This window comes from Equus quagga, chromosome 15, assembly GCF_021613505.1.
Source record: "Equus quagga isolate Etosha38 chromosome 15, UCLA_HA_Equagga_1.0, whole genome shotgun sequence".
In the NCBI taxonomy this organism is placed as follows: domain Eukaryota; kingdom Metazoa; phylum Chordata; class Mammalia; order Perissodactyla; family Equidae; genus Equus; species Equus quagga.
In genome coordinates this window covers 93,400,275-93,415,479 of record NC_060281.1, presented here as the reverse complement: position 1 = coordinate 93,415,479, position 15,205 = coordinate 93,400,275, and the positions used below count along the sequence as shown (strand labels likewise).

The window sequence follows — 15,205 nt, the reverse complement described above, 5'->3', positions numbered from 1 at the left end:
ATGCCTCATGAGTAGGAAGGACGTGACTTCAGAAATAGAAGGCCATTGCCGTCCCCAGGCAGGGGCAGCTGGTGTCCTTACACTGACATTTTCCCGACCAAGAACTTCTGCCACTGGTGTATGGATTTGAATCTTGTCTCCATTGCTTCCTAGCTGTTGACCTTGGGGAAGCAGCTTCTCCTCTCTGTGCCTCACTGCCTCCTTCTTGGGGTCCTTATGAGGATAAAACGATGGAACCTGGGGAAGCCCTCAGTGGACTCCGTGACCCACAGTGGCTGATAGACACGGAGCCTCGCCCTCATTCACCGCACAGCAGCGCACCCAGTGGCTCTGTGCCCGGAGGACAGACAGGAGGCCTCTGCGGAGCGGTAGTGAGGCTCCCTGGGCAGGGGTGGGGACCTCGTGGAAGGCCAAGGGTGGGGCCGAGCAGGGAGAAAAGCCGGAAGTACTCAGGAGTGTTTAAAGCCCCGGCCGTGTGTCTCCTTGAGGATGAAGTTTGCTCCCCGGAAGCTGCTGCCCTGCTGCGCGCTCTGGGAGAGGAGAGACAATGGAACCTCTCCGCGCCCCTGCCAGGGAGGCTGCTTAGTGTGCGCGTTTGGGGGAGCTGCCCCTTCACGCGGGGCATGGGCCTTGGCGCTGTCACCCACTGGGCGGGGCTGGCTGTGGGGTCGCTGTGGCCACTTGCTGCCTCTTGCTCTCCTGTGAGGTCTGAAGGACGAAAGGAGACAGCAGACGGCAGGAGGGAACCTTTCTGTGATGTCCCCAGACGGGGACACACACGAGCCCGGTGCTCTCTCTGCTGAGGGTCTTGCACCCAAGGAGCCGTTAGCCACTGGGAGCACCCTGTGCCCTCGGAAAGGAGGTGGCGGGAGAGTCTGGGAGTCCTGAGCCCGACTCGAGCACTCTCTCCTTGTACGTTCCTTCCCCAAGGAGAGGCTGGCATGAATGCTCCTTCCTGTCTCCGCTGGCACACTCTCATTTAGCCTGCGGGCCTGGGGCAGGAACCTCGCTTGCAAAGGACAGAGAAGGCGGCTCTGGGAGTAGGTGGGCTCATGTTCGAATCCTGGTTCTGACACTTGCTGACTGTGTGACCTTGGGCAAGTCACTGTCTGCTTGACTTTGTTTCCGCATCTGTGAACTGGGGATGATAAAGTACATCCCTCAGGGATTTGATGTGAGGCTCGAGTGTGCTGATCTGTCACAATCTCAGATGCCTCCAGGGGCCAGGCAGGCAAGTGAGTGAGAGAAGTGGGCCAGGTGCAGGCAGCAGGGAGTGGTGGGGACTGCGGTAAACCAGGAGCACAAACCCATCTAAAGGGGTGCAGCTGCTGGTCAGTGTGATCTGACCCAGAGCACTCAGGCACTTCATCCAGGCTGTTATCGACACCCTTAAAATCCCAGAAGGCGGTTTTTTTGCTCAAGAGTCTGTGGGTGGACTCTGACCCTGTGGGGCTTAGCTTACCTGAGAGACAGATCTGGTCAGCAGGGAAGTGTGGTAGAAAGAAGTGTGGGCCATGTAGCTGGTTTTCCAAGTGTTCAAGAGAAACAGGAAATCAACTATATTTTTCAATGTTGGCAATTAACATTTTTTAAAAAGTTATTTTGTTGAAGTCATAATCGTTTATAACATTGAGGTAATAATAATTTATAACTGCGAAATTTCAGGTGTACATTATTATGTGTCAGTCACCATACATATGTGCCCCTTTACCCCTTGTGCTCAACCCCAAACCCCCTCCCCCTGGTAACCACTAATCTGTTCTCTTTGTGTGTTTGTTTATCTTCCACAGATGAGTGAAATCATACAGTGTTTGTCTTTCTCTGTCTGGCTTATTTCGCTTAACATAATACCCTCAAGGTCCATCTATGTTGTTGCAAATCGGACGATTTTGTCTTTTTTTATGGCTAATTAGTATTCCATTGTGTATATACGCCACATCTTCTTTATCCAATCATCAGTCGATGGGCACTTGGGTTGCTTCCACGTCTTGGCTATTGTGAATAATGCTGCAGTGAACATAGGGGTGCATAAATCTCTTTGAATTGTTGATTTCAAGTTCTTTGGATAAATACCCAGTAGTGGGATAGCCGGGTCATAAGGTACTTCTATTTTTAATTTTTTGAGAAATCTCCATACTGTTTTCCATAGTGGCTGCACCAGTTTGCATTCCCACCAGCAGTGTATGAGGGTTCCCTTTTCTCCACAGCCTCTCCAACATTTGTTACTATTTGTCTTGCTAATTATAGCCATTCTGACAGGTGTAAGGTGATATCTCATTGTAGTTTTGGTTTGCATTTCCCTGGTGATTAGTGATGTTGAGCATCTTTTCATGTGCCTATTGGCCATCTGTATATCTTCTTTGTAAAAATGTCTGTTCATATCCTCTACCTGTTTTTTGATTAAGTTGTTTGTTTTCTTGTTGTTGAGTTGTGTGAGTTCTTTGTGTATTTTGGAGATTAACCACTTGTCGGATATGTGATTTGCAAATATTTCCCCCAGTTGGTGGGCTGTCTTTTTGTTCTGTTCCTGGTTTCTTTTGCCTTGTAGAAGCTCCTTAGTCTGATGAAGCCCCACTTGTTTATTTTTCCTCTTGTTTCCCTTGCCTGAGTAGACATGGTATTCGAAAAGATGTATCTAAGGGTGATGTCAAAGAGTGTACTGCCTGTATTTTCTTCTAGGAGTTTTATGGTTTCATGTCTTACCTTCAACTCTTTAATCCACTTTGAGTTAATTTTTGTGTATGGAGTAAGAAAATGGTCTACTTTCATTCTTTTGCACGTGGCTGTCCAGTTTTCCCAATGCCATTTATTGAAAAGACTTCCTTTCCTCCATTGTAAATTCTTGGCTCCTTGGTCAAAGATTTGCCGTCCATAGATGTGTGGGGTTTTTTTTTATGGACTTTCAGTTCTGTTCCATTGATCTCTGTGTCTGTTTCTGTACTAGTACCATGCTCTTATGATCACTATATTTTGAAGTCAGGTATTGTGATGCCTCCAGCTTTGTTCTTGATTTCTCTTTCTGCTAACTTTGTTATTAGAGTATAGAAATGCAACTGATTTTATAAGGTGATTTCATACCCTGCAACTTTGCCACAGTTGTTGATTATTTCTAATAGTTTTCTGATGGATTCTTTAGGGTTCTCTATATATAGAATGTCACCTGCAAACAGCAAGATTTTCACTTCTTCCTTGCCAATTTGGGTTCCTTTTATTTCTTTTTGTTGCCTAATTTCTCTGGCAATACTAGCAATACCCAAAACAATCTACAGATTCAATGCAATCCCCCTCAAAGTTTCATTGGCATTTTAGAAATGGAAAAGTTGATCCAAAATAGTGTGCTTCTCACATAAAGATAGACAAATACACCAACAGAGTAGAATTGAGAGCCCAGAAATAAGCCCATATATCTATGGTCAATTGCTTTTTCCAAAGGGTGCCAAGCCCACTCATTGGGGAAAAAGTCTCTTCAACAAATGGTTCTGAGAAAACTGGATATCCAAAATCAAAAGAATGCCATTAGATCCCTACTTGCATCATATACAAAAATTAACTCAGGGTAGATCGATAACCCAAAAAAATGGCTAAAACTGTAAACTGATTAAAAGAAAACATGGGGTAAAATTTTAAGACCTTAACTTTGGCACAGGTTTTTATATATGACACCAAAAGTAGGAACAAAAAAAGACAAAATACAATATTGGACTTCATCTTGGTTAAAAATTTTTGTGCTTCAAAGGAATTTCTCAAGAAAATGAAAAAGACAACCTACAGAATAGGAGAAAATATTGCAAATCATATGTCAAAAGATAAACGGAGGCATATTACAAATTGTAAGAGTTTGCTTGAGCAAAAGTCAGTTGGAATTGGGCAGCACCAAACCAGCAAGTGCTTAGACTCCACCAGCAGGATTCAGGGAAAGACTTGCGTAGAGGAGGTGCAGAAGCAGAGAAAGGGAATCATTGACTGGCTGCAGCTTACAGCCCAGGCGACTTTTCGTGATTGTTTGTCCTCAGGTTTTGCTTTCTTACCCTTGAGGTGGTACAGGCTGAGGTTTTGGTTTGCATACGTAGCCATCAGAGCTTTAGCGCAGCTTCTGTCTGATGGCCTCCTTGTTTAACCAATTAACACACATGGAGCATAAGCCCCATGTCAGGACAATATTTAACTCTTTCTACTCAACAACAAAAAGACAAACACCCTGGGGCCGACCCCGTGGCCAAGTGGTTAAAGTTCCATGCTCTCTGCTATGGTGGTCTGGGTTCACGAGTTTGGATCCTGGACGCTGACCTACAACACTCGTCAGCCATGCTGTGGTGGCGACCCACATAACATAGAGGAAGACTGGCCACAGAGGTTAACTCAGCGTGAATCTTCCCAGCAAAATAACAAAAAACCGAAACAAACAAACCAACAAAACGAGACAACTTGAGAGAGTGTCTGGCTGTTAAATAAATGTAGGTCAGTGTTCAGGTAGCAGGTGATGGAGACTGTCTGCTGGGTCTCCAAGCCCCACAGGACAGGAACTCCTGAGAGTCCTGTTTGTGCCAGTTCCCAGGACGGAAGGGACACCCACTAAGTGGGTCTGAATAAGCACTTCCTGATGGACCTTCTATCTCTGTCTTCGGGGATGTAGCCACTACCACCCCACGCTGGCCCTGCACCCACAGCCAGCACCAGGAGGAGCCAATCCCTGAGGTCTGCATCCCCAGTGCCAAGCCCCAGGACCAGCTGCGTGGCCGCCTCCACCCCAGAGACATCTATGCGCTGCCCCCAGTGGGCCCTGCCTCCTCCTTCTCTGATAGGACTCTTCACGTTTTCATGGCTCATCTTTGCCTGGCCCTGAGGCAGCCAGGGGCCACACAGGGAAGAGTCATTCCTCCCCTGGGGCAGCAGTCCATGGATGAGGGAATCGGGACCTCATCAGGGGGTCTGAATCCACCCCTGGACAGAGGATGCCCCTGTGTCCCCCGCAGCCAGTGTGGGGCGGCCACCAGGGGGCAGCAGGGAGTCACCTGGCCCAGCGCCTGAGATGGGATGGGCCTGGGCATCAGGGAGTTCCACCGTGCAGGGGGGTTAGTGACCAGGACCTCACGCCTGAAGGAAAAGGCATAGGTTTTTCTAGAGTATCGTCCTTGACAGTCATGTAGAATTCCTCTAGCTCCGTGTCTCTCAGATCTGTTCTTGGGGAATTTTCCTTTCTCTCTGGCACATGCTCAGATCCTTCTTTTCATCCCAGCCCATGCCATTCACGCTGAAACACCGTGGTGTCAGACATTTTTCCAGCACCGCATCTGTACTCGGCCCTGTGCACACATTAGGGCTACTGAGGCACAGCCCCTGTGACCTGCCCCAGGAGCTCTCAGGAAGAGCAAAAGCTTGCAGCTCCTCTGTGACTCCTGAAATACTCCATGTGCCTTAGCAACGGAGAAGTTTTATTCAGCTCTGCCAATCAGAAGCTGTGATCGGGGGTAGGACCCTGCCGCTGTCTGTGCCTCAGGGTGTCAGCTGTAGAGTAGTTTCCGATAATGTCAACAGATTCACCTCTGAGCCCTGCCAGCCCAGGAGTGAGTCCACGACATCACTCCTGACATTACAGGAACAAAGAAGGACTTTACGGTGGTGAGGGAATGCTGTGAACAACTGCATGCCAAAAAATTAGATGACGTGGACAAATTCCTAGGAAGACAAGTTACTGGAACTACCTCAATAAAAAATAGAAAACCTGAAGAAGCGTGCAACAAGAAAAAAGATGAAATTAGTAACTAAAAACTACCCACAAAGACAGGCCCAGACACACATGGCTTCACGGAAGAATTCCATGAAATATTTAAAGGATTACTACCAATTATTCACAAGCTTTTCCGAAAAATATTAGAAGTGGAAGTGGTTACCAGAGCGCCAACCCATAAGTGGTTAGGAGAATTCCTCCAGAGGGAGCTGGGAAAAATTTACATAGAGAAAGTGCAGACGCAGAGAAAGGGAAATATTTGATTGGCTCATTAATCAATGAGCCTGATTCTATGAGGCTCATTATGTCATGGATGGACTCCCTGAGGATGGGACTTGTATACAGAGGGAGGAAGGATACTGGGGTGTTAACCAGGTAAGGATGAGTACCTCATTCTATGAGGCCACTATTACTCTGACACCAAAGCCAGATAAAGAGGTCACAAGGAAAGAAAACTATAGATCAGTAACACTTACAGGTATAGATACAAAAACCCTCTACAAATTCCCGGAAAACCTAACCCAGCAACATGGGAAAAGGCGTCAACTCCATGACGAAGTGGTGTTTAGCTCAGGAATGCAAGTTGTTTTAACACCTGGAAGTCAGTTAATGGAAGGCACCAACTGAATAGAATAAAGGAGAAAAGTCATGATCTTCTCAAGAGTCACAATGTCTTCAGGGAGCAGACGTTGCTTCTGGTTGGGTTTCTAGTCCTGTTACAGCCTCAAACAGGTGAGACTGGAGGTGCAGAGATGGGACAGGGTGTTACTCTGTGCAAAGAATCTGGGTGTCCCATACCCAGGGTGAGGGTATTGATGATAAATGATAAAGGAGTGTGATTCTGTGTTTCTGAATGTTCTGGTATTAAGATGCCACTTCCTAGACACATGATATGGACACAGAATGAAAGGATGACTAGGATTCAGGCATTGGTGAGGAGAAGGCACACTGGAAGGGCTTCAGTCGGAGAGAAGAACGTATAGAAACTAGAAGACAGAAGAGAGCGTGAGGCGTGAGAAAGTAGGAAAGTCTACATCAACTGGGGCTGAGCGAGATTAAGGAAAGAGCAGGAACCACCTGTTTCTGTCTATACATCTCATTCGAACATCACTGCCCCACCTCACCCCAACATACCACCCATGTGGCTTGTGAAAAAGTCTATTCTCAAACATTTCCTCACATCATTGCAGGGTGTCAGCACTCACACTTTCCCCTGCAGGAGAAATCATGGGCCCAGAAGAACTCTCTTGGTCCTGAGCTGTGACACCTTGGGGAAGGGATAATGTAGGTAAGTCAAACTCTTTCTCTTACCCTCTCCAATGTGTCCAAACTTAGATTTTTTCGGTCCTGTGGTATGGGAGAACTTCTCTGCTGGAAACCTGGACTTTCAAAAAGGCTCTCTGGTCTGTGAGTGATTGTCCAAGTCAGTGTATTCCAGGGGCTCCTGTGCCATGGTGAATATGGTCTGGAGCCAGTTCTCGCACCACTGCAGGGTCTACAGCCAGGACTGAGGTCTGTATTCCTATTACCTGATGGATGGGTGAGCAAGTCTCCTCCTGGGTTCATTGGCATATTGTACTGGGTCCCAAGGTTCCCACAAAGTCTCATTTGTCTGTGGATGGATATCAAATTGTTACTGTTGACGGTAGGGGACACAAATGAGGGATGTCTTATTCAGCCATGTTGGTGATGTCACTCTCTCTTTTCTAATATAAGAATTTACTGTTATAAATTTCCCTCTCAAAATACTTTGGCTGCATCCCACAAATTTTATGTTTTGTTTTCATTTTTGTTCAGTTCAATATATTTTTAAAATTTCCCTTGAGCATTTCTCTTTCTCTCATGGATTATTTAGGAGTGTGCTGTTCAGTTTCCAAGTGTTTGGAGATTTCCATGTTATCTTTCTATTATTAATTTCTAGTTTTCTCAATACATTTTAAATTTGTTCAGGTTGTTTTATGACCCAGGATATGGGCTATCTTGGTTTATGTTCTATAGACACTTGAAAAGAATATGCATTTTGAGGAGTGACATCAGCATCATGGTGGAGTGAGCTCTTCCCTTAGATTCTCCCCTCTAAGATACAATGAAAAGGACATTGATAAATCAACAGAAGACAGTCACATAATACAATAGACCTCTGAGAGACCCAGGCAACCATACATCTGAAGGTGGAGGTGGTGGACCCCCTGGGAGGATGTGGAGGGAGGTAAGGGGAGCTCCTCTCCCTCCATGGCAGTGACTTATAGCACGGGACTGTGCAAGGCTCTGAGAGGAGAGGGGGGAGGGGCAGCTCTCCACAGGAACACCTTTGCTTGCTGAATTGCCTCCCAGCCATGGGAAAGCTACACACAGTGGAGGCTAAGTTATTGCAGGGGTATCTCCAGCAAGCCAGCACCCAAGGAAGGCAGGTAGTGAGGGCAGAGCGAGAACACTCCCAGGATTGTGCATGCAAAAGAAAGTGGCCCTTCCTCTGCCCAGCATACCAGCTCGGCCAGTTGGTCAGAACAAGGGACCCCCACCAGAGTGCCTGTGCATATGTTAGTAAAGCAGCAGCTGTGAACAGGTAATTGCAGATGGGCCCTGTCAGCATAGATTCCAAAGGACAGGCACATATGCCAGGGATCATGGTGAACTCAGAATACACAGCTCCTCCCCACCCCAGTGGCAGCAGGTGGAACCTGTGACCAATACTACCAATAAGCAATGGCACAAATCCACCCCATTAAATAATATGAGAAGGTATATCAATACTCCAGATCAGGAGGAAAATGAGAAACACCCAGAAATCAATCCTGAAGGCACCGCAATTTACAATCTAAATGACAGAGAATTCAAAATAGCTATGATAAAAAAAACTCAACGAGTTATAAGAAAATTCAGAAAGACAGTTCAATAAAATCCAGAATAAAATTAATGAACAGAGGGAATTCTTCACAAAAGAGATTGAAACTATAAAGGAAAACCAATCATAAATTTTGGAGATGAAAAACACAATGAATAAGATAAAGGAATATCTGGAGTCCTTGAATAACAGAGCCTATATTATGGAGGATAGGATTAGCAGTTTGGAGGATAGGAATATAGAAATGCTTCAGATGGAGGAGGAGAGAGAACTAAGACTAAGAGAAATGAAGAAATTCTCTAAGAAATATCTGACTCAATTAGGAAAGGCAGCATAAGGATTATAGGTATTACAGAGGGAGAGGAGAGGGAGAAAGGAGAAGAAAGCTTGTTAAAAGAAATAATAGCTGAGAAATTCCCAAACGTGGGGAAGGAGCTGGAATTACAAGTAGAAGAAGCTAGTAGAACTCCTAATTACATCAATGTAAAAAGACCTTCTCCAAGACATACAGTAGTAAAACTGGCAAAAGTCAATGACAAAGAAAAAATATTAAGGGCTGCAGGCAGAAGAAAATAACCTACAAAGGAACCTCTGTCAGGCTTTCAGTGGATTTCTCAGCAGAAACCTTACATGCCAGGAGAGAATGGCATGACATATTCAAAATTCTGAAAGACAAAAGCTTTCAGCCAAAAATATTCTGTCCAGTGAAAACAGCCTTCAGGTATGATGGAGAAATGAAAACTTCCCCCAATAAACAAAAGCTGAGGGAGTTCATCACCACGAGACCCCTCCTACAAGAAATTATTGAGAAGGCCCTGATACGTGAAAAAAAAGAGTTTACAAAGCCTTGAGCAAGGAGATAAATAAGCAGACAAAGTCAGAAAATTGCAGCTCTCTATCAGAACAGGTTAGCAAACAATTATAACATTAAAGATAAAGGGAAGAAAAACATAAAAAATAACTATAATCTCGTCATATGAACCACAAACTCACAACACAAAATGGAATAAGTTGTGACAACAATAACTTAGAAGGGGAATAGGTAAGGGATGGAGTCTGCTTAGACTAAAGCAGCAAGAGGCTAGCAGAAAATGGACTATCTCAACTATGAGATATTTTATACAAACTTTGTGGTAACCACTAAACAAATAATCAAAACAAAGACAAAAATGATAAATAAAGAGAAAACTGAGAAAATCATCAAAGAGAACTACCCAACTGACTTGGCAGTCTGAAATGCACAGGACAAGAAACAAAGGAAATACAGAACAACTGGAAAAGAAGTGATAAAATGGCAGTGTTAAGCCCTCATATGTCAATAATCACTTTAAATGTAAATGGAGTGACTTCTCCAATCGAAAGACATACAGTGGCTGGATTGATTACAAAAAAAAAAAAAAAAAAAGACCCAACAATATGCTGCCTCCAGGAAACACACCTCAGCTCTAAAGACAAACACAGGTTCAGAGTCAAGGGATGGAAGACGATACTCCAAGCTAATGGCAAACAAAAGAAAGCAGGTGTTGCCATACTTAGACAAAGTAGACTTCAAGATAAAAAAGACAATGAGAGGCAAAGAGGGGCAGTATATAATGATAAAAGGGACACTCCATCAAGAAGGCATAACACTTATATATACACCCATTACAGGAGCACCAAAGTACATGAATCAACTATTAACAAACCTAAAAGGAGATATTAACAACAACACAATAATAGTAGGGCACCTTAACACCCAACTTACATCAATGGATAGATCATTCAGATAGAAAGTCAGCAAGGAAATAGTGGAGTTAAATGAAAAACTAGACTAGATGGACTTAATAGATAAATATAGGAGACGACATCCAAAATCAGCAGAGTACATAACCTTCTAAAAAAAAACGTTCTCATGAAGAAGGTCTCTTCAACAAATTGTGCTGGGAAAACTGGAAAGTCACATGTAAAAGAATGAAATTTGACCATTCTTTTTCACCATTCACAAAAATAAACTCAAAATGGATCAAACACCTAAAGGTAAGAGCTGAAACCATAAGGCTTGTAGAAGAAAATATAGGCAGCACACTCTTTGACATCAATATCAAAAGGATCTTTTCAGACACCATGTCTTCTCAGACAAGGGAAACAATAGAAAGAATAAACAAATGGGACTTCATCAGACTAAAGAGCTTCTTCAAGGCAAGGAAAAACAGGACTGAAACAAAAAAAAAACCCCACTAATTGGGAAAAAATATTTGCAAGTCATATATCTGACAAAGGTTTAATATCCATAATATATAAAGAACTCACACAACTCAACAACAAAAAATCAAACACCCTGATCAAAAAATGGGCAGGGGAAATGAACAGACATTTCTCCAAAGAAGATATACAGATGGCCAATAGGCACACGAAAAGACGTTCATCATCACTTATCATCAGGGAAATGCAAATCAAAACCACACTAAGATATCACCTTATACCCATTAGAATGACAAAAATAACCTAAACAAATAGCAAGAAATGATGGAGAGGTTGTGGAGAAAAATGATCCCTCATACACTGCTGGTGGGAATGCAAACTGGTGCAGCCACTATGGAAAACAGTATGGAGATTCCTCAAAAAGTCAAAAATAGAACTACCATATGACCCAGCTATGCCACTACTGGGTATCTATCCAGAGAGCTTGAAGTCAGCAGTTCCAAAAGTCCCATGCACCCCAATGTTCATTGCAGCATTATTTACAATAGCCAAGATGTGGAAGCAACCTAAGTGCCCATCAACTGATGAGTAGATAAAGAAGATATGGTATATACATATATACACACACACAATGGAATACTACTCAGCCATAAAAATGGATAAAATCGTCCCATTCACAAGAATATGGATGGGCCTTGAGGGTATTGTTAATTGGAATAAGCCAGATAGAGAATGACAATTTCTCTTTGACTCCACTCATATGAGGAATTTAAACATGTAGACAAAGAGAACAGATTAGTGGTTACTAGGGGAAGGGGGGTGGGGGTTGGCACAAAGGGTGAAGTGGTGCACCTACAACACGACTGACAAACAAGAATGTACAACTGAAATTTCACAAGGTTGTAAACTATCATAATCTCAATAAAAATTAAAGAAAACTTTCTCATGGAACGTTCTCAAAGACAGACCACACGTTGGGAAACAAAGCAAGCCTCAATAAATTTAAGAAGACTAAAATGATATCAAGCATCTTTTCTGATCATAATGCTACGAAACTAGAAACCAATTACAAGAAAAAAGCTGGGCAAGTGACAAATATGTGGAGACTAAACAAAATGCTACTGAGCAACCAACGGATCACTGAGGAAATTAAAGGAGAAATAAAAAATATCTGGAGACAAATGAAAATACACCATGCCAATTCATACGGGATGAGCAAAAGTAGTCCTAAGAGGAGAATTCATAGCAATACAGGCCCACCTTCACAAACAAGAAAAATTTCAAATAAGCAATCTTAAACTACACCTAACAGAATTAGAAAAAGAAGGACAAAGCCCAAAGTCAGCAGAAGGAGGGAAATAATAAAAATTAGAGCAGAAATAAATGAAATAAAAAAAAGTAGACAGGATCAATGAGTCTAAGAGCTGGTTCTTTGAGAAGATAAACAAAATTGATAAACTCTTAGTCAGACTCACTAAGAAAAAAAGAGAGAAGGCTCAAATAAATAAAATTAGAAATGAAAGAGGAGAAATTATAATGGATATCACAGAAACACAAAGGATTACAAGAGAATACTGTGAAAAACTATATGCCAACAAATTGACAATCTAGAAGAAATGGATAAATTCTTAGACTCATACAGTCTCCCAAAACTGAACCAAGAAGAAATAGATCATCTGAATAGACCAATCACAAGTAAAGAGATTGAAACAGTAGTCAAAAACCTCCCAAAAAATAAAAGTCCAGGATCAGACGGCTTCTCTGGAGAATTCTACCAAACATTCAAAGAACATGTAATACCTAGCCTTCTCAAACTATTCCAAAAATTGAAGAAGATGGAACACTCCCTAACATTTTACAAGGCCAGCATCACCCTAATCCCAAAGTCAGAAAAGGGCAATACAAAGAAGGAAAATTACAGACCAATATCGCTGATGAACACAGATGCAAAAATCCTCAACAAAATACTGGCAAACTGAATTCAGCAATATATTAAAAGGATCATAACCACAATCAAATGGGATTTATACCAGGAACACAGGGATGGTTCAACATTCACAAATCAATCAATACGACACACCACATTAACAAAATGAGGAATAAAAAGCACATGATCATCTCATTAGATGCAGAGAAAGCATTTGACAAGGTCCAACATCCATTTATGATAAAAAAAAAACTCTCAATAAAATGAGTGTAGAAGGAAAGTACCTCAACATAATAAAGGCCATATATGACAAACCCACAGCCAACATTATACTCAATAGGGAAAGAGTGAAAGTCATCCCTCTGAGAACAGGAACAAGACAAGGGTGCCCACTCTAGCCACTCCTATTCAACGTAGTGCTGGAGTTTTTGGCCAGAGCAATAAGGGAAGAAAAAGAAATAAGAGGAATCCAAATTGGCAATGAAGAAGTGAAAATCTTGCTGTTTGCAGATGACATGATTTTATATATAGAAAACCCTAAGGAACCCATCAGAAAACTATTAGAAATAATCAACAACTACAGCAGAGTTGCAGAGTACAAAGTCAACTTACAAAAATCAGTTGCATTTCTATACTCTAATAATGAACTAACAGAAAGAGAACTTGAGTATACAATCCCATTTACAATCACAGCAAAAGAATAAAATATCTAGCAATAAATTTAATCAAGGAGGTAAAAGATCTTTACCTTGTAAACTATAGGACATTATTGAAAGAAATTAATGATGACATAAAGAAATGGAAAGATATTCTATGCACATGGATTGTAAGAATAAACACAGTTAAAATTTCCAAAGTACCTAAAACAATCTCTAGACTCAATACAATCCCAATCAGAATCCCAATGACATTCTTCCAAGAAGTAGAACAAAGGATTCTAAAATTCATATGGGACAACAAAAGACCTCGAAGAGCTAAAGCAATCCTGAGAAAAAAGAACAAAGCTGGAGGCATCACAATCCCTGACTTCAAAATATACTACAAAGCTGTAGTAACCAAAATTGCATGGTACTGATACAAAAACAGATACAGAGATCAATGGAACGTAACTGAAAGCCCAGAAATAAAACCACACATCTACGGACACCTAATCTTCGACAAAGGAGCCAAGAACATACAATGTAGAAAAGAAAGTCTCTTCAATAAATGGTCTTGGGAAAACTGGACAGCCACATGCAAAAGAATGAAGGTTGACCATTATCTCTTGCCATACACAAAAATTAACTCAAAATGGATTAAAGACTTGAAGGTAAGATGTGAAACCATAAAACTTGTAGAAGAAAATATAGGCAGTATGCTCTTTGACATTGTTCTTAGAAGGATCTTTCGAATACCATGTCTACTTGGGCAAGGGAAACAAAAGAAAAAATAAAGAAATGGGATTTCTTCATACTAAAGAGGTTCTGGAAGGCAAAGGAAACCATGAACAAAACGAAAAGACAACCCACCAACTGGGAGAAATTATTTGCAAATGATATATCCAACAAGGGGTTAATTTCCAAAATATGTAAAGAACTTATACAACTCAACAACAAAAAAACAAACAACTCAATCAAAAAACGGGCAGAGGACATGAAAAGACTTTTTTTTTCCGAGGGAGATTAGCCCTGAGCTAACACTCACCACCAAGCCTCCTCTTTTTGCTGGGGAAGATTGGCCCTGACCTAAAATCTGTGCCCATCTTCCTCTATTTTATATGTGGGATGCCTCCCACAGCATGGCTTGATAAATGGTGCAGAGTCTATGCCAGGGATCTGAACTGGTGAAGCCTGGGCCGCTGAAGCAGTGTGTGAACTTAACTGCTGTGCCACTGGGCCAGCCCCTAAACAGACATTTTTCCAAAGAAGATATACAGATGGCCAATAAGCACATGAAAATATGTGCAACATCACTAATCATCAGGGAAATGCAAACCAAAACTAACTTGAAATATCACCTTACACCCATTAGAATGGCTATAATCACCAAGACAAAAATAACAAATGTTTGAGAGGAAGTGGAGAAAAGGGAACCCTCATACACTGCTGGTGGGAATGCAAACTGGTGCAGCTACCATGGAAAACAGTATAGTGATTTCTCAAAAACTTAAAACTAGAAATACGATACAACCCAGCTATCCCACTACCGAGTATTTGTCCAAAGAACTTGAAGTCAATTGTTTAAGGAGACTTATGTACCCCTACGTTCACTGCAGCACTATTCACAATAGCCAAGACGTGGAAGCAACCCAAGCGCCCATCGACTGATGAATGGATAAAGAAGATGTGGTATATATACACAATGGAACACTACTCAGCTGTAAGGGGGGAAAAAAAAGACAAAATCGTCCCATTTGGAACAGCATGGATGGACCTTGAGGGTATTATGTTAAGCGAAATAAGCCAGACAGAGAAAGACAAACACCGTATGATTTCACTCATACGTGGAAGATAAACAAACACACAAAGAGAACAGGTTAGGGGTT

The 15,205-nt window shown here is 42.2% G+C and overlaps 1 protein-coding gene across 1 annotated transcript in view; it reads left to right on the top strand.

Moving 5' to 3' along the window:
- The first annotated feature begins 230 nt into the window (after window positions 1–230).
- CLTCL1 (clathrin heavy chain like 1) overlaps window positions 231–15,205 on the top strand; it is a 147,308-nt gene continuing 132,333 nt past the window's right edge. The window contains 1 exon segment of the mRNA XM_046641074.1: window positions 231–701. Coding sequence (XP_046497030.1) covers window positions 231–701 — 471 coding nt within the window.